The sequence below is a fragment of the Caretta caretta genome, chromosome 8 (assembly GCF_965140235.1).
Source record: "Caretta caretta isolate rCarCar2 chromosome 8, rCarCar1.hap1, whole genome shotgun sequence".
Classification (NCBI taxonomy): domain Eukaryota; kingdom Metazoa; phylum Chordata; order Testudines; family Cheloniidae; genus Caretta; species Caretta caretta.
Window position 1 is genome coordinate 41995721 of NC_134213.1, and position 19120 is coordinate 42014840.

A 19120-nucleotide genomic window follows, 5' to 3' on the forward strand; every position below is an offset into this window, starting at 1 on the left:
ATGTGACTAGTACATGTCTTGCTAATGCTTACAAATGAGTAATTGCTGTCTCATTTTTTCATGGGATAACTCCCATCAGATGGTAAACCCAGCATTATCCAAAGTAATTCCATAGGTAGCTTAGTTCCAGTTATGTGAAAAGTTAGTTCTTCTTTGAGTGCTTGCTCATGTCGATTCCATTCTAGGTGTGTGTGCACGCACATGCGCGGTCATCTGAGATTTTTGCTTTAGCGGTATCTGTAGGGCTGGCTGTGGCACCCCCTTAAGTGTCACGCTTATGCGCTGGTATATCAGGTGCCACCGGTTTTACGTCCTCTCAGTTCCTTTTTACCGCCCGTGATGGTTAGTCGGAGTGCCTTTCTTGCTTTGCAAGGGCTGACCATTTTTCGTCTTTGGACTTCGTGCCGTAGGGCCTTGTATATAGTTGATTCTTCAGTATTTAGCATTAAGTACCTGTTAAGTGATCTTAGTAGTTAGAGTCGCATTGGGGACTTTGCCCGAGTCTCTGGGGTTCAAGCCCTGCACCGATTGTAACAGGCCTATACCTGTTAGTGACCCCCACAGGAGCTGTCTCAAGTGCTTGGAGGAGACATAGGTAAAAGACAAGTGCCATATCTGTAAAAACTTTTGGCTCCGCATTCAGAAAGAGTGGGATATTTGACTTCCGGCTCTCCTCACGGAGTCCGCCCTCTGTTCGACCTCCAAACCATCTCGACAGGATTTGCCGAGCATCTTGGCATCAGTGCGAAGTGCACGCCCGGCACTGAGCTCTGCCCAGCACCATTCCCCGTCGCGCCATCTCCACTGTCTCCACCTCTGTGGTGCCGATCACCGGAGCCACTGCCGAGATAGTCTGGGACTCGCCATTGATTGCTGGCACCAAGATCGCGGTCCCCGTCATCTTAATGTGGATTGCCTAGAGGGAGGTGCCAGTCCCCTTACTACTGGTACTGATCACCTTCCCGCTGGTCGCCATCTCGATGTTGATCCAGGTCGCTTACCCCATGGGAGCATTCTCTGTCCCACCTCCAGTCCCCCTGACACTGGTCTCCCAGTCACCGGTCCCCTCGTACCGGGCAACATTATCTGTGGTCTCTAGGCAGATCCAGGTATCCATGGCCCCTCTGTGGTCTCCAGAAGGCGGTTCCTCTGGCACTGAAGGACAGTTTAGCCTCTTGCCTAGACCTCAACGGCGTGACTGGATGACCAAGACCGCAGTGCCAGGTCAGTGGCAGCCAGGTCAGTGACCCATGCACTGGCCTTGTTGGAATGCAGGGGGAATTCCGGTCATGGCTATGCCCCCTTCGCGCCACTCGTCGGCCGCAGCCTTGGAGCAGCAGCTGCCAGCACCGACAGCACTGGACTTGGTGCAGGAGGCATGCCTGGAAGCCGAGACTGAGGAGGCTGTGCCCACTCCTAAGCTTCCCTTTCCTGCAGAGATGGAGGACCTGGGGTCCTCGCCGGTGGTACAGTCCTCGTCTTTGTCCCCAGATGAGGCAGTCGCAGGCCTCTCCAGGTCCTGTCTGCCAGATCACTTTAAGGACCACCACCAGGCTCTGCTTTGTTGGGTGGACGAGAACTTGGGCCTGGAAGTGGAGGAGATTGCTGAGCCGATTGACACCCTATTCAATGTCCTTTCAGCCTGTAGCCCGACTCACGTCACACTACTGGTGCATGACGGGGTCCTCAAAATTGCCAAGTCCATCTGGCAAACCCCCTGCTCCATCCCTCCCACCTCAAAATGGGCCGAGAAGAAATACTTTGTCTTGGCCAAAAGTTTTGAATACTTATGTACTCACCCACCCACTTCCTTCGGCTCGCTGGTGGTCTCAGCAGTCAATGAGAGAGAAAAACAGGGACGTTCCGGCTTGACCCTGAAATATAATGAGGCCAAATGACTGGACTTGTTTGGGAGGAAGATTGATTACACCTCCAGTTTACAGTTTCAGGTGGCAAACCATCAGGCCCTCTTGGGCCATTACAACTTTAATTTATGGGACTCCCTCCGTAAGTTTAAGGAGTATATCCCACAGGATTTCGCCCAAGAGTTTGATACTCTGGTGCAGGAAGTCACCACAACAGCCCAGTGTTCCCTGCAAATGGCATGGGATGCAGCGGACTCAGCTGCCAGGTTGGTAGTGTGCATCCAAGACCTCCCATTCTATGGGAACGGTCTATTCTCTGACCAAACAGATGTGAGGCTGCATGGGGTGAAAGAAACCAGAGCCACCCTTTCTTGCTGAGCATGCACACACCGTAGTCAATGCTTAAGCAGTTCTGGCTGCCTCCGCCGCTGAGGCCATGGCAGCCTCGTCTGGGGTCTCCTAGAAGAAGGGACACAGATACTGGATTTAGTCGTCACCACCGTTCTACCTCCCGCTCACCTGTGCAGCCTGGCCTGGCAAAACAATCAGGAGGCCAGAAGCACTCATTATGATGGCACGCTTGAGAGTGATGCCCCAGCCAAATCCCTGGATCTGCAGATCCTTTTCCTCAACCGCTTTCACCCCTACTGTTCGGACTGGTTGCAGATCACCTCAGACCGCTGGGTACTGGACATAGTACCTTGGGGCTATACCCTGCAATTTTCAGCCACCCCTCCTTCTCACCCCCTCCACCCCCCCTTCCCTCTTCAGGGACCCTTCTTGTGAGCAATTCCTTGTTCAGGAAGTTTGAAAACCTTTTGCACCTGGGGGCAGTAGAAGAGGTCCCTTGGGATATCAATGGAAAGGGGTTCTACTCCTGGTACTTCCTAATTCTGAAAGCAAAAGGAGGCCTCAGACCCATCCTAGAACTGCATCGCATCAACCAGTCTCTCAAGAAGTTGAAGTTTTGCATGATTTCCCTGGCTTCCATCATCCCCTCCCTGGATCCATGAGACTGGTACGCCGCTCTCAATTTACGGGATGCTTATTTCTACATTTCCGTATTCCCGGGTCACAGGTGTTTCCTCCGCTTCATAGTGGGCAGGCGCCATTTTTAATTCATGGCACTGCCCTTTGGCCTGTTTTCGTCCCCAAGGGTGTTCACAAAATGCATGGTGCTAGTGGCAGCTTACTTGAGACATTGAGGGGTCCAGATTTTCTGGTATTTCAACCACTGGCTCATCAAGGGCAGGTCTCGGGAGCAGGTGCAGAGGATCCTCCATCTGGTGTGTTCCACCTACCAGGATCCAGGCCTGTTAATAAACATAAAAAAGTCCACATTGATGCCAAACCAGCACATAGAATTCATCGGGGCGGTCCCTGACTCCACGCGAGCCAGAGCCTTCCTTCTGGAAGCGTATTTTCAGGCCATGTCAGACTTGATCTCCCCTTTAAAGAAGCACCTGCTCACTACGGCCCACACCTGCCTACGTCTGATGGGCCATGTGGTAATGTGCATATATGTGGTCACCCATGCTCGACTCCATCTACGGCCTCTGCAAGCATGGCTGGCCTTGGTCTATATTCCCAGCAGACATGGGCTGGACCGGGTGGTCAGGGTGCTGAACCACATCCTATGATCCCTGCATTGGTGGTTGGACCCCAAGTCGGTGCTGCAGGGAGTTCACTTCGTGACCCCGTCCCCGTCGTTGACCCTGGTTTCCGAAGATTCAGATCTGGGCTGGGGAGCTGACCTGGGTGAGGTGAGCACCCTGGGCCGCTGCCTGCGGGATGATCTCGCCCTCCATATCAACGTCAGCAAGCTCAGGGTGGTTCACTTGGCCTGCTGGGAATTCTTGCCTCACCTGGAAGGCAAGGGGGTGCAGGTCCTAACGGACAATACCGCTGCAATGTATTACATCAACGGACAGGGTGGTGCCAGGTCCTTGGCCCTTTGGCAGGAGGTGCTCAGTCTTCGGGACTTTTGTGTCCAGCATGCCATTCATCTGGTCGCAGATCACCTCAGCAGGTCCTTCTTGTCTTGCCATGAATGGTTGTTCCATCTGGAGGTGGTCAACATAATCTTCCAGAGGTGGGGGACTCTCCAGGTGGACCTATTTGCGTCCAGGCAGAACAGAAAGCGCCATGTATTCTGTTCTATTCAGTGTCTGGACAGAGGTTCCCTTGCGGACGCCTTCCTCATTCCATGGTCAGGAGTGCTGATGTATGCCTTCCTGCCAGTGCTGTTAATTCACATGGTCCTCATGAAAGTCAAGCAGGACAGAGCGATGATTATCCTAGTAGCTCCCGCATGGCCCTGTCCTGTCAGCACTGGTTCAGCATGTTGCTGAGCCTTTCGGCAGCCACCCCTCTTCTACTGCCTCTTTGGTCGGATCTGCTGTCCCAGAACCACGGCAATCTCCAGCACCCGAACCTGGCAGCGCTGCACTTGACGGCTTGGCTACTGCATGGCTAAGCGCAGATGAGCAGGCATGCTCGACCCATGTTCAGCAGGTCTTGCTGTGGCAGGAACCCCTCTACTAGGGCAACCTACCTGGCTAAATGGAAGAGTTTTGTGTGCTGGGTCTTGGAGCAGCCTCTTTGGGCCGAGTAGGCCTCGCTGCAGGATATATTGGATTATCTGCTGCACCTCAAACTTGAAGGGTTGTCCCTCTCTTTGATCAAAGTCCATCTGGCCACCATTTCAGCATTACATTCTCCATTCCAAGGCAGGTCTCTCTTCGCAGATCCTATGACAGTGTGGTTTTTGAAGGGTCTGGAGCTCCTCTATTTACACATCTGGGGCCCGGTTCCCCCCGGGACCTGAATCTTGTGCTGTCAAAGCTATGAGGTCTCCCTTTGAGTCTCTGGCTTCCTGCTCCCTCCTGCTTCTCTCCTGAAAGGTTTTGTTCCTGGTTGCAACAACACTGGCCCGCAGGATGTCTGAGATCAGGGCGCTCACCTCGGAGCCACCCTATACAGTCTTCTACAAGGACAATGTCCAGCTGCACCTGCATCCAGCATTTCTGCCCAAGTTTGTTTCTCAGTTTCATACTTGTCAGTCTTCTGTCCAAATCCCCATGCGTTGGATGAGGAACGCAGGCTTCACACCCTGGACATCAGGAGGGTGCTGGCATTCTACATAAGTAGAACGAAGCCATTCCATAAGTCAATGCAATTGTTCTTTGCTGTGGCAGACAGGATGAAATGTCGCCCAGTGTCTGCTCAGAGGATTTCGCCCTGGATCACAGCCTGCATCTGCTACTGTTATAAGCTGGCGAAGGTGCCTCAGCTGGTGATTGTGACGGCACACTCAACTAGGGCACAGGCATCAATCGGCAGCCTTCCTGGCACAGGTACTGATCCAAGAGATCTGTTGGGCCGCTACCTGGTCGTCATCCACACATTTGCATCGCATTACACGCTGACCCAGCAGGCTTGAGACGACGCTGACTTTGGCAGAGCAGTGCTGCAAGACTGTGAACTCCGAGTCCACCTCCATTGATACTGCTTGTGAGTCACCTAGAATGGAATTGACATGAGCAAGCACTTGAAGAAGAAAAAATGGTAACCCACCTTTCGTAACTGTTGTTCTTCGAGATGTGTTGCTCATGTCCATTCCATTACCCACCCTCCTGCTCCTCTGTCGGAGCTGTTGGCAAGAAGGAACTGAGACAGCATAGGGCCGGCGGCGCCTGAAATACCAGCGCGTGAGTGCGGCACTCAAGGTGGCACCTTCCCGGTCCTATGCCTGTTGCTAAGGCAAAAATCTCCAATGACCGCACACATGGGCATGCACACACCAAGAATGGAATGGACATGAGCAATACATCTTGAAGAACAACAGGGACAAAAGGTGGCCAACCATTTTTTCCATAACTTGTTAGCAGAATAATTGTCCTGTGGGACATTCCTACCACATTATGTGGAGTGGTAGTGAGCACATGGTTAAGGCAGTGCCAGATGTCACGTGTTAGGGGCTTAAAGTTTGCTCAGAGCAGTATTATTTGTAGGACTAATTTGAAATGGCAACTTCAGTTTGTAAAGTGCTTGAATTTTGTAGGTAACTTTGAAGATGAGAGGACAATATGAGCCTAGTTATTAGTGTTGTAAAAAAAACACTATTTAGGGGGAAAACTTTCCCATACTTATTTTGGACTTCTTTTTAAAAGAAAATATACAAGACATATGACATTATATGTAGCTCTTTAATATGTGGTTGAGCCGTTAATTCTAGTGTTTAAGTTTTGGCATGTTCTGAATGTCTGCTATGAGTCAAAAAATTACTGTATAGTTCAGCATATTCATAAACGATCTGGAATGTGGGCTGTTGTGAGTTAACAAAATTTGCAGACTATGCAAAATTAATTAAGATAGTTAAGTCCAAAGCCGACTGAGAAGAGTTACCAAGGTGGTGGGGAGATAGCTCAGTGGTTTGAGCATTGGCCTGCTAAACCCAGGGTTGTGAGTTCAATCGTTGAGGGGGCCATTTAGGGATCTGGGACAAAAATTGGGGATTGGTCCTGCTTTGAGCAGGGGGTGACCTCTTGAGGTCCCTTCCAATCCTGATATTCTATGATTCTATGAATTGGGTGACTGGGCAACAAAATGGCAGATGAAATTCAGTGTTGATAAATGCAAACATTGGAAAAAATAGTGCCAGTTATACGTACAAAAAGAATGGCTATACTGGGTCAGACCATTGCTCCATCCAGCACAGTATTCTCTCTTTTGACAGTGAATGGTGCCATGTGCTTCCAAGGGAATGAATAGAACACACCAACTTACTGAGTGATCCATACCCTGTCATCCAGTCCCAGCTTCTGGCAGTCAGAGATTTAGGGAAACCCAGAGCATGAGGTTGCATCCTGAACCATCGTGGCTGATTACCATTGATGGATCTATCGTCCATCAACAACTGTGTGAATGTGGAATATGTTGATGATCTTACATTTCCAATATAATACTGATTATCTGGACTCTGGGTAGTTGAAGCGCTCTCAGCCTCCAGACTATAGCATATCCAAATGCCTTGCTTATCTAAAACCCTGTTTTCTTAAAAGGCTTTATATGCTTGTAAGATCTAATGTGTTTTGCAGTATCTGAAAAGAGTCAGCAGTGACCAGAAAAGTGTTTGTGCACAAAGCTCAATGCTTACAGAGAACATTAAAAAAATACCTCCCCCCCTCCCCCAAGAAGTTGGAATAAGTACACACAGCTTAATTTTCACAGGATTGTGTCAGTGGCAGCAGACTATCCATATTATAAATGATCTTTACAGAACGCAATTAGATCAGCAGGGAGAGAAGCCAAAACCTTAGTGCATTGTAGCTTGTTTTCTTGGTCTCTGTAACCCTGCTGTAATATCATGAAGAAGAATAGTGAAATGTGAGCCACGTGGCTTCTTCAGAATGATAGAATGGTAGAATCATAGAATATAAGCGTTGGAAGGGACCCCAGAAGGTCATCTAGTCCAACCCCCTGCTCGAAGCAGGACCAATTCCCAGTTAAATCATCCCAGCCAGGGCTTTGTCAAGCCTGACCTTAAAAACCTCTAAGGAAGGAGATTCTACCACCTCCCTAGGTAACGCATTCCAGTGTTTCACCACCCTCTTAGTGAAAAAGTTTTTCCTAATATCCAATCTAAACCTCCCCCACTGCAACTTGAGACCATTACTCCTCGTTCTGTCATCTGCTACCATTGAGAACAGTCTAGAGCCATCCTCTTTGGAACCCCCTTTCAGGTAGTTGAAAGCAGCTATCAAATCCCCCCTCATTCTTCTCTTCTGCAGGCCAAACAATCCCAGTTCCCTCAGCCTCTCCTCATAAGTCATGTGTTCTAGACCCCTAATCATTTTTGTTGCCCTTCGCTGGACTCTCTCCAATTTATCCACATCCTTCTTGTAGTGTGGGGCCCAAAACTGGACACAGTACTCCAGATGAGGCCTCACCAATGTCGAATAGAGGGGAACGATCACGTCCCTCGATCTGCTCGCTATGCCCCTACTTATACATCCCAAAATGCCATTGGCCTTCTTGGCAACAAGGGCACACTGCTGACTCATATCCAGCTTCTCGTCCACTGTCACCCCTAGGTCCTTTTCTGCAGAACTGCTGCCTAGCCATTCGGTCCCTAGTCTGTAGCTGTGCATTGGGTTCTTCCGTCCTAAGTGCAGGACCCTGCACTTATCCTTATTGAACCTCATCAGATTTCTTTTGGCCCAATCCTCCAATTTGTCTAGGTCCTTCTGTATCCTATCCCTTCCCTCCAGCGTATCTACCACTCCTCCCAGTTTAGTATCATCCGCAAATTTGCTGAGAGTGCAATCCACACCATCCTCCAGATCATTTATGAAGATATTGAACAAAACCGGCCCCAGGACCGACCCTTGGGGCACTCCGCTTGATACCGGCTGCCAACTAGACATGGAGCCATTGATCACTACCCGTTGAGCCTGACAATCTAGCCAGCTTTCTACCCACCTTATAGTGCATTCTTCCAGCCCATACTTCCTTAACTTGCTGACAAGAATACTGTGGGAGACCGTGTCAAAAGTCAAGAAACAATACATCCACTGCTTTCCCTTCATCCACAGAACCAGTAATCTCATCATAAAAGGCGAGTAGATTAGTCAGGCATGACCTTCCCTTGGTGAATCCATGCTGGCTGTTCCTGATCACTTTCCTCTCATGCAAGTGCTTCAGGATTGATTCTTTGAGGACCTGCTCCATGATTTTTCCAGGGACTGAGGTGAGGCTGACTGGCCTGTAGTTCCCAGGATCCTCCTCCTTCCCTTTTTTAAAGATTGGCACTACATTAGCCTTTTTCCAGTCATCCGGGACTTCCCCCGTTCGCCACGAGTTTTCAAAGATAATGGCCAATGGCTCTGCAATCACAGCTGCCAATTCCTTCAGCACTCTCGGATGCAACTCGTCCGGCCCCATGGACTTGTGCACGTCCAGCTTTCCTAAATAGTCCCTAACCACCTCTATCTCCACAGAGGGCTGGCCATCTCTTCCCCATTTTGTGATGCCCAGCGCAGCAGTCTGGGAGCTGACCTTGTAAGTGAAAACAGAGGCAAAAAAAGCATTGAGTACATTAGCTTTTTCCACATCCTCTGTCACTAGGTTGCCTCCCTCATTCAGTAAGGGGCCCACACTTTCCTTGGCTTTCTTCTTGTTGCCAACATACCTGAAGAAACCCTTCTTGTTACTCTTGACATCTCTGGCTAGCTGCAGCTCTAGGTGCGATTTGGCCCTCCTGATATCATTCCTACATGCCCGAGCAATATTTTTATACTCTTCCCTGGTCATATGTCCAACCTTCCACTTCTTGTAAGCCTCTTTTTTTATGTTTAAGATCCGCTAGGATTTCACCATTAAGCCAAGCTGGTCGTCTGCCATATTTACTATTCTTTCGACTCATCGGGATGGTTTGTCCCTGTAAGCTCAACAGGGATTCCTTGAAATACAGCCAGCTCTCCTGGACTCCTTTCCCCTTCAAGTTAGTCCCCCAGGGGATCCTGGCCATCCGTTCCCTGAGGGAGTCGAAGTCTGCTTTCCTGAAGTCCAGGGTTCGTATCCTGCTGCTTACCTTTCTTCCCTGCGTCAGGATCCTGAACTCAACCAACTCATGGTCACTGCCTCCCAGATTCCCATCCACTTTTGCTTCCCCCACTAATTCTACCCGGTTTGTGAGCAGCAGGTCAAGAAAAGCGCCCCCCCTAGTTGGCTCCTCTAGCACTTGCGCCAGGAAATTGTCCCCTATGCTTTCCAAAAACTTCCTGGATTGTCTATGCACCGCTGTATTGCTCTCCCAGCAGATATCAGGAAAATTAAAGTCACCCATGAGAATCAGGGCATGCGATCTAGTAGCTTCCGTGAGCTGCCGGAAGAAAGCCTCATCTACCTCATCCCCCTGGTCCGGTGGTCTATAGCAGACTCCCACCACTACATCACTCTTGTTGCACACACTTCTAAACTTAATCCAGAGACACTCAGGTTTTTCTGCAGTTTCATACCGGAGCTCTGAGCAGTCATACTGCTCCCTTACATACAGTGCTACGCCCCCACCTTTTCTGCCCTGCCTGTCCTTCCTGAACAGTTTATAACCATTCATGACAGTACTCCAGTCATGTGAGTTATCCCACCAAGTCTCTGTTATTCCGATCACGTCATAGTTCCTTGACATCACCAGGACCTCCAGTTCCCCCTGCTTGTTTCCAAGGCTTTGTGCATTTGTATATAAGCACTTGAGATAACCTGTTGATCGCCCCTCATTCCCAGTATGAGGCAGGAGCCCTCCCCTCACAGACATTCCTGCCTGTGCTTCCTCCCGGTATCCCGCTTTCCCACTTACCTCAGGGCTTTGGTCTCCTTCCCCCGGTGAACCTAGTTTAAAGCCCTCCTCACTAGGTTAGCCAGCCTGCTGGCAAAGATGCTCTTCCCTCTCTTCGTAAGATGGAGCCCATCTCTGCCCAGCACTCCTCCTTCATGGAACACCATCCCATGGTCAAAGAATCCAAAGCCTTCTCTCCGACACTACCTGCGTAGCCATTCGTTGACTTCCACGATTCGACGGTCCCTACCTAGGCCTTTTCCTTCCACGGGGAGGATGGACGAGAACACCACTTGCGCCTCCAGCTCCTTTATCCTTCTTCCTAGAGCCACATTGATAGAATGACTGTCAGTGTCTGCAAGGAAAATTAGCTGCTAATGCTGCACAGCAAAATACTGTAGTTATGAGACAGTTATCTGCAAGAAGGAAACTTAAAGTGGCCACAAATAACCTTAACTTTGTCTCTTGTATTTGCCTCAACCAAAGCTTTCTGGCTTGCAGAGTTTACGGACTCTGCTATTCTTTTATCATTCTACTGATTTTCACAAACCCCTACTCCCAAAATTATTCAAATTCTGTTCCTTTTTAATAAATTATGTGCCTTTTTAATACTCTAACAGTTGTAAGCCACTAGTGTGTCCATTATTAGGCTATTGGAGTACTCTTCAGGTGGATGAAAACAATTAGCTTTCAGTCTTGTGTGTCTCCACTGCACTCCAGGCCGATACAAATGTAACAACAATACAGACCCTGTTGTGGTTTATTGGAAGTTGTTCCTTATCTTTAACTATGCGTCTCCATGATAAAGCAAGAACACAGTTCCCATTCCTAGCCTATGCAGAAAAGAAACTCAATGGAAGATTTGTTAAGGCAAACTAACTCCAGATAATGCTAGTGTGGACCATGACCGTTCTTGTCTTTAACAGGGTGCTTTCAGGTCAGCTTAGGTGTCAAATTTATATTTTTATTAAATTGATCAATGGAAATGTTTCTGTGCTTGGTTTTATTCCAGTTGAAGCAGTGTCTAGTGTCAGGTTGGGATGTTGAGAGAGAAGGTGCTGGAACAAACTGCTAAATTAAAGAGCAGCAAGGCCTCCATTCTCATCCTCCTTGACCTTTGACATGGTCAACCACTCTGTACTTTTTAAAATCCTGTCCTCTGTTGGCTTTTCCTGCTTCTCTTCCTGCCTGTTCAGTCCCTCCGTTGGCAACTCATTTGGTTCAGTAAATGGGACTTAGTGTAAATGAGAATCAGGCCCAGAGTTTGGAAGGATAAATTCTTAGGCTTTAGGTTATAAATGAAAATTGAAGGCAATAGAAAGAAACTTCCCCTGCAATGCAGTGCAGGGTTGTTGCCTGCAAACGCAAGAGTTTATTTACCAGTGCCTTGTTCAGTCCAGTTTTAAATAGCCCCTGAAATAGTATCCCAAGGGGACTGGTAGAAATCTCATAATTTGAGTTAAAGTCACTATTTAAAAATTTCCTGACATTGAGGCTACATTTTCTTTAATTTCATTCTGTTGCTCTTCATCCTCCCAATACCACCGTGCGCAATCCTGTCTGTTTGATGCTCATACCTGTTGGTTACAGTATGCTGTAAGGCATATAATCACTATAGTTTTTGACTGTGTCCCCTCTTAGTCAAGATTTTTACAAGCTGTGCATGTTAAGTTCTTTACCTTTCCTCATAAATTGGTCCCTAAAAATAATTTGCTGCACAAGCACAGCAGTTGTTCTGCACTCCTGTATATGGTGGGAACCAGTTTGTGCCAAGGAAATATGAAAGTACAGGTCAGAGAAGAGAAGAAATTGGGACATAATTCTTTCATTCCCTTTGTGAGCTAATTCTTGGGGGTGTAACCTGATAAGAGACTAGATGCTGCAATGATGAACACATTAGGAACTTTTGAATAGAAGTGCTCAGTTGGCTGAAAAAGTGGCAGAGCAGAAATTGTGTATGAGATGACCAATGTGCATGTAGGTTAGGGTTCCCCATTTTAACCGGACTGCTTGGTCCCCATCTAGAGTAACCTCCTGAGAAGACAGCAGCGCATGATCAAAAACCGGGAGTCAGCCTGCCAGTCACGCAGGAAGAAGAAGGAATACATGTTGGGGCTGGAGGCCAGGCTGAAGGCTGCCTTGCTGGAGAATGAGCAGCTCAAGAGAGAGAATGGTTCACTGAAGAGGCAGCTGGATGAATTGGTGTTAGAGGTAAGAAGTGTTTGTGGAAGGACGAAATCCATGCAGTGATTTGTTTAGAACAGCATGGTAATAAACTTGTGTTGGTACAGGCATCATAATGGCATGTGCCAACAACTGGGGGCAATAGGGATGGCTGTTACGGACCTCTGTCTGCTATTAGTTTAAAATAATGCACATGTTCATCATTTTCCCCCTTCCTTTTCCCTCACCCGCTGGTCTGGAGCCAGAGTCCCCATGTCAGCATGCTGTCTAGATGCACTGCTAGATGCATCATTTCTGAATTACGTTTGTTTACTTACACAGCTAATTACCATTGTTAATTAAATTGGTATTTGAACGAAACTCCACACTAAATTAAGTGATGTGCTTCTCACATGCAGTTATGCTCCCTCCATGCCCTCATTCAGAATTGTTGGCATAGAAGCCTAGAGTGATGCTAGAAGGGGCCACTGTGATCATCTGGTCTATCCTATAGGACTTAGGCCATAGGACTTAGTCCTAGAGCATATCTTTTTAGAAAAACACCCAATCTTGATTTAAAAATTGTCACTCCATCCCTATGCTGCTCTTTGTTCTTCTTTCCCCACATGATTGGGAGGGTGTTTCTGCTTCTCAAGCAATAACTGCAGCAGAAGGTAACCAAGTGACAGTCCTAGTCAGTTTCCCTTTATTCTCCTGCTTGGACATGCTGTGTGCAGGAGCAGCACTGGTAGGAGCCTCTGCTTTCGCTGGCATGGAAGAAGGGAGAAACGATCTGCAGGACAATTTCAGGATTGCAGATTTCTGTGCGATAGCTTCCAAATGTTAACCCTGCTACATAATTCCCATTATAATTCACTTCAGTTTCCTTTAGCAACTGTCTGCGGAAAAGAGATTATTCTGGAGACTTCCTTAAACACCTCATGCTCCAGCAAGGTGTCTTTATTTCAGATCAAACCCATTAAAGGTGACTGAAAGAGGGGCTGAAAAAGCAAGTGTTAGACTGGCCTTTGTAGTATCTAAATGTGTGAAGAAGGCCTGGAAAGGTCTCCCTTTCCTCAATTTTGTCTACACTACACAGCTTTTAGTGACATGGCTGTTTCGCTACAGCCATGCCGCTAGAAGTCATGCAGCGTAGCCACTGTTTGTTGGCTCTCCTGCTGACATAAAACTTCCACCCCCAACAAGTGGCATTCATGCTGTTCATTCTGGTGCTCATCATGGAAAAATTGTGGGGGGGTTTTTTGGCAGTGGGTGGGGGAGGTTAACACCTCTGAAAGACAAAAGGTTTGTCATTCAACTGCCAATGTAGACATACCTTAGGAGAAATGGGTTCATTCCCGTCTCTACCACAGACTCCCTGATGGCTTTGGGGAAGTCACTCTGGACCTCATCTTTCCATCTGTACAATGGGCATAATAGGACTGCCCTGTTTCAAGGGGGTGGGGAGGGGGAAAGGATTAATATATTACAGACTGTGAGGTGTTGATACTATGGTGATAGGAGGCAGATAGCCTTAGTTTTAATTCCTTGTTGTAAATCTATTGGTTCTTCAGTTGTCCATAGAAAATTTGGTAGATGGGACTTGAATGGAATGTAAAAAAGGACTAGATATATTTTTAAATAGGTCTGACTGCACTCATACATCTTTATGAAAAAGGGGAAGCTCATTTTTACCTCTGAAGTTTTACGCTTTGCAAGTCATCCTTAATATAAAAGGCAACAACAGGAGTTAGAATGTCTGAAATGCATTTGTGTTTTTAAACCCTCACTTACACTGTATGTGCGCTCTGTCTCCCTGTTTAGAACCAGAATCTTAAAATCCCTTCTCCAAAGAGAAGAGCTGTGTGTGTGATGGTGATATTGGCCTTTGTAATGTTGAACTATGGCCCACTTAGGTAAGTTGCCTTCCTCCATCCTCTCCCCACAACAATAGAATTAATTATTGATTTAACTCCATCGTCTTGATTATCTCCTCCCCACCACCAGTTAATTTCTACCTGGATCTTTAATACTGTCTGTCTGGTGGTGGGAGGCCATGGACTCACAGCATAGTTTTTTGCTATCTTCCACGCTAAGAGAGCTTCTCAGTAGTTGACTTGTTACCACGTAATGTAACAGTGAATGATACTGGGGGGGGGGTGTATTCCAATTCCCCCCCACCCCCTTTTCTTTCTCCACTCTCAATTTTTGAAAGTTGGAGAAGCTTTGAAAAGTAATAGTTGAAAAAGGGATGGGGAGGATCTCTTGATATAATTTACTCTCTTGCATTCAGTGATAAAAAGGGGAGAAAATAAATCCCAAGTTTCAAAATGATTTTGGTTTTCAAAAACAAGTGAAAATCTCAATTCAAAACAATTTAAAAAAAAATCAAATGACAAGTTCTCACACAAAAAAAAAAACCCCTTAGTTTTTGTGAAACCCCATTTCCCCCTCTTTTTTGGGGGAAAAAAAAATCCCGTTGTCTCTTGCTCCTTGACTTTGATACAGTCAGTCTTAAAATTTGGCTCTTGTGTCAGCATCCCTTTCAGCTGAGCAGCTGGAGTTAGTTTAGAAACAAAATAATTACTCCTGAGGACATTCTGTGCCAAAAAAATTAAAAATTCTGCACACAATATTTTAAAATTCTGCAAATTTTATTTGTCAAATAAATGTGGAGGTTCCAGTATGACACTGGGGAGCACAGGCCACTGGCTGCACAGAAGTGGGAGATCACTGTGCAGGTCCCACCCCTCTTTCCCCCAGTACACGGACTCAGCAGTGAGGCTGCACACAACCCTGACACAGGGCAAGGACTGTGCCTGCCCCAGAAACACCCCAGGGTTCTTCCCCTCTTTGCCAGGTGCACCAGCTGTGGGCAGACAGACTGAGCAAGGCAGGATCCAAGTGTGGAGGTGCTTAGTGTGTGGTATCCAGATGTGGGTTGAGAGGGTTCTGTGCGGAGCAATCTGTGTGGGCAGCTCAGTGGGGGATCTGGATGCACAGGGGCTTGTTGAGGGGTTCTTGGTGCAATAGTAATGGGACTCTGCAGGGGGCTCCAGGTGAAGGTGGTTGGGGCTAAGCAAGGGGGGGGGGTTGGGTGGGATAGAGCTTGGCAGGGGGTCTGGATGTTGGGGCTTAGTGGGGGGTCCAGATGCTGGGGGAGTAGGACTCCGCATGCAGCTGGTTGGGGCTTGGTGGGGTGGGATCTGTGTGTGGGTGGCTTGTTGGGGTGGTCCAGGTGAAGTGGGGCTCATCAGGGGGTTCTGAGTGCGGGGGAGGTAAGGCTCGGCAGGAGGGTCTGGGTATGAGGGGGTCTGCATGCATAGGGGAGCAGCTCCCTGTACAGTTGTAGAGCAATGGGTGCAGGAAGCAGGGCGGGGGAGGAGAGAGAGAAGAGGCAGTTTGCAGAGTTTCCTGCAGCTGGGAGAAGAAACCTAGGGGTGGGTCTGACCCGGCTCTGGATGCCATGCCGGGAGAGAGGAAGTCCCGTCCTCCCCAGCCCAGCCAGGACTAGCAGCTGAGCCCACAGGGTAGGAGCCACCAGCTGGGTCTTCCCCAGCCCCCTGCCCCAGAGGCCCCTACCTCTCTGCCACCTGCCCTGGGCACCCAAAACATACTGCTGGGGAAGAGCACATGACCGCTCTTGTGGCTTCCCTTTGCTTCCCCATGAGGAAGTCATTTTTCTTCAGGGAAGCAAAGAAATCTTCAGGGGATATACATTCTCTGCATGCACAGTAGCGCAGAATCCTCCCATGAGCATATACTAATGTATTTGTTCTATTATCATGGAACTTTTGTCTGGGTCTTGGGTGCTTCCCCATAAAGAGTCACAGTAGGCATGGCTTAAACTTGTGAGTTCCTCTTGTTTTCCTTCTCCGTCATGGGCACATTCCTCATTACAGGAGGGCCAGGCTTCTGGATGTGTAAGTTATAGTCCAAACTGTTTAGTCTTTTCTGATAATCTGATGTACAAAATTCCCATCATAACAAGAAAGCAATGCTGCAGAGAGAATGTTGTGAATTCCCTTTGATTCACTAGTTGCCTGTGGACCAAACAATGTCCAGTTGAACATAAAGCATATGCGCTATTGCTTTTTAAGCTGGGAATTTAAATTAATGTAGATAGCCAAGGGAGCAAGTGAAGGTCTTTTGGTAGAACACCCAGTGGTCACAGAGTGAGGGATCGGGAAAGAACTCCACTCCCTCCCAGGTCTGTTATAAATAAGTCTTTAGCATAATGGAGAAAAAAACAAAGCTGGTTTTTGGGGGGAGAGGGGGGCGGATTCTGGTACTTACATCCCTGTTCACTAAACCTGGCTTTGGAAAGTAGGGCTCTGTCCTTTGTGGAACTCCTTCCTGCTCCCCAGATGGAGCATTACAGTAGATCTCCAGTTGCTGTATACTGTGTATGTTCCTGTTCAGTACATGAAAAATCCCTCTTAATGTAAGAGAGATAGATTAGAAAAATCTGGATTTTCTTAAAAGGATACTGCCAAGATGATCCTATATTTGAAAACAAAATGTTTACTGACACCAGCAAGATTGTTAAAACTGAAAGGGCTTTAAACTCTAAATGACTTGCCAGTATTGATGCTATCTGTCTTCGCCTTCACTTCCCTCAGTGTCGGCAGTGAAACTGGACAGGACAGTTTTGCTTATTTCTGATATTAAGCCCAGTTTGCTGCACATCAGTTATATTTGTGATTCAGACACTGCAGAGAAAGGTTTAAAACCTGTATTGATCTTCAAACCACCTCATTTACACTGATTTTTAAAACTCTGAAAATACACATTTTCCACTGGTACATAAAATTTGGACCTACACTACTTGTTTTTGTGCCTTGAATGTTTGACCAAATGAAGTTAGTTCTTTTGTGACTGTGAGTGTGAGTATATGCCATGGAAATGCTCATGGGCTTTATTTTATAAACACAGAACAATTGGTGGATTTTCTGGCTTTTATGGAACTTTATAGGTGTTTTACATAGAGCCCACTATGTGGATTTCTGCAATTTTGTATTAATTTAAACTACACTTTTCACCCAGCAACTGAAAATACAATGAATGGATTTATTATAATCTAGTCTACATAAAACCCAGGCAGGTTATAGAGAAGTAAAACAAGTCCTTTAAAATTCTTAAGTCCTGCCTCTTCAGACAGTGATTCTTTCAGATATTACAAGATAAACATTGGGGCTAATGAGTGCAGGAATGGGAGATATCCAAAGAAAGTATAGGTACTTTGGGAAGCAATGGGTTGTGATATAGGAGATCACACCATTACTGCATAAAGCTGAGCTCCTGACCACTTGTGATTGAAGAGCCCATGGCATTGTCTAGAGCAGCAGGGAAGCTAATTCAGGTGCCCTGGCAACACTTCCAGTTTGGCTAATTACTTTCTGCCTCCTTAAATCTCAGTGTAGTTTCAGTTGCACAGGGTTTTCTACTTCCTCTCCTAAATTGGCATGTGGAGTTGCTATGTGCCGTTCAGCATGGAACACAGCAGCTGTTAGCCATGAATTAGGTAATGGTTGCATAGTTTATAAATTGCTTTTGGATCTTTCAGGGTGAAATGCGCTATAGAACTGGAAAAATAATGGTTACAAGACAAGGTACTGCTCTGTTCTGAGAGTTTAAAAGTTCTAAGAACAAATGTTTTTGTGGGACTGAAGTAATTGCTGCCTTTGTGCTATGAGGGTTTGGGAATAATTCTGGCTGTGTCTCTAAGTTTGAATGTCAGTTTGGGGTGTTTGGATGGCTTTCTTTGGTGGGTTTGTTTTTTAATTACCCCAAAAATCTCCACCCTGGAGAGAGAATGCACATAAAAATATTCTTCTGCTTGGAAGGTGTAACAGGGTTGCACTCATCTCTCACAAGTGTCCCCTGGCCAAGTGTGTGTGCCTGCACTCTCTCTCTGTTTGTAGTGGGTCTTTGGTGACTCAGCCCTCTGGGAAACTCATACACAGTCTGTGCGATAAAAGCAACACAAACCCCTTTCAGGATACAAGTCCCTCAGGGGCCTCTCTCAGTGCCTTCTGTGATGTCTCTCAGTTTGTCCCTGCTCTGCAACAGAGCAGTACCTCAGGGCTCCTTCGCTGGAGGCAGTGTCTTCGCCCTCCCGGGGCCTTTCTGGCCCCAGCTCTTAAGCTAGGTCACTACAGTTCAGTTCTCCTTCTGGGGTGCCTCAAAATCTAGGCCATTTTACCAGTGGCTGGGTACCCAGGCCCACCCTCTACTCCAGGTCCTTGCCCTGGGACCCTATACATAGCAGCCATCCACAATGTCCTTTTAAATTGCACCCTCAAATTAAATTAATGGCACCCGCAGCAAGTTTGCAGATGACACTAAGCTGCGGGAAGAGGTAGATATGCTGGAGGGTAGTGATAGGGTCCAGAGTGACCTAGACAAATTGGAGGATTGGGCCAAAAGAAATCTGATGAGGTTCAACAAGGACAAGTGCAGAGTCCTGCACTTAGGAAGGAGGAATCCCATGCACCGCTACAGGCTGGGGACCAACTGGTTAAGCAGCAGTTCTGCAGAAAAGGACCTGAGGATTACAGTGGACAAGAAGCTGGATATGAGTCAGCAGTGTGCCCTTGTTGCCAAGAAGGCCAATGGCATATTGGGCTGTATTAGTAGGAGCATTGTCAGCAGATTGAGGGAAGTGATTATTCCCCTCTATTTGGCACTGTGAGGCCACACCTGGAGTATTGTGTCCAGTTTTGCCCCCCCCCCCCCCCCCACTACAGAAGGG

The 19120-nt window shown here is 47.4% G+C and overlaps 1 protein-coding gene across 6 annotated transcripts in view; it reads left to right on the forward strand.

Moving 5' to 3' along the window:
• Positions 1-19120, forward strand: part of ATF6 (activating transcription factor 6) — a 440808-nt gene that overhangs the window by 69386 nt on the left and 352302 nt on the right. For all 6 annotated transcript variants that reach the window (XM_075131428.1, XM_075131427.1, XM_075131426.1 and 3 more), the window contains exons 8-9: positions 12229-12414; positions 14191-14282. In XM_075131428.1, coding sequence (XP_074987529.1) covers positions 12229-12414; positions 14191-14282 — 278 coding nt within the window. The remainder of the gene's footprint in view (positions 1-12228; positions 12415-14190; positions 14283-19120) is intronic.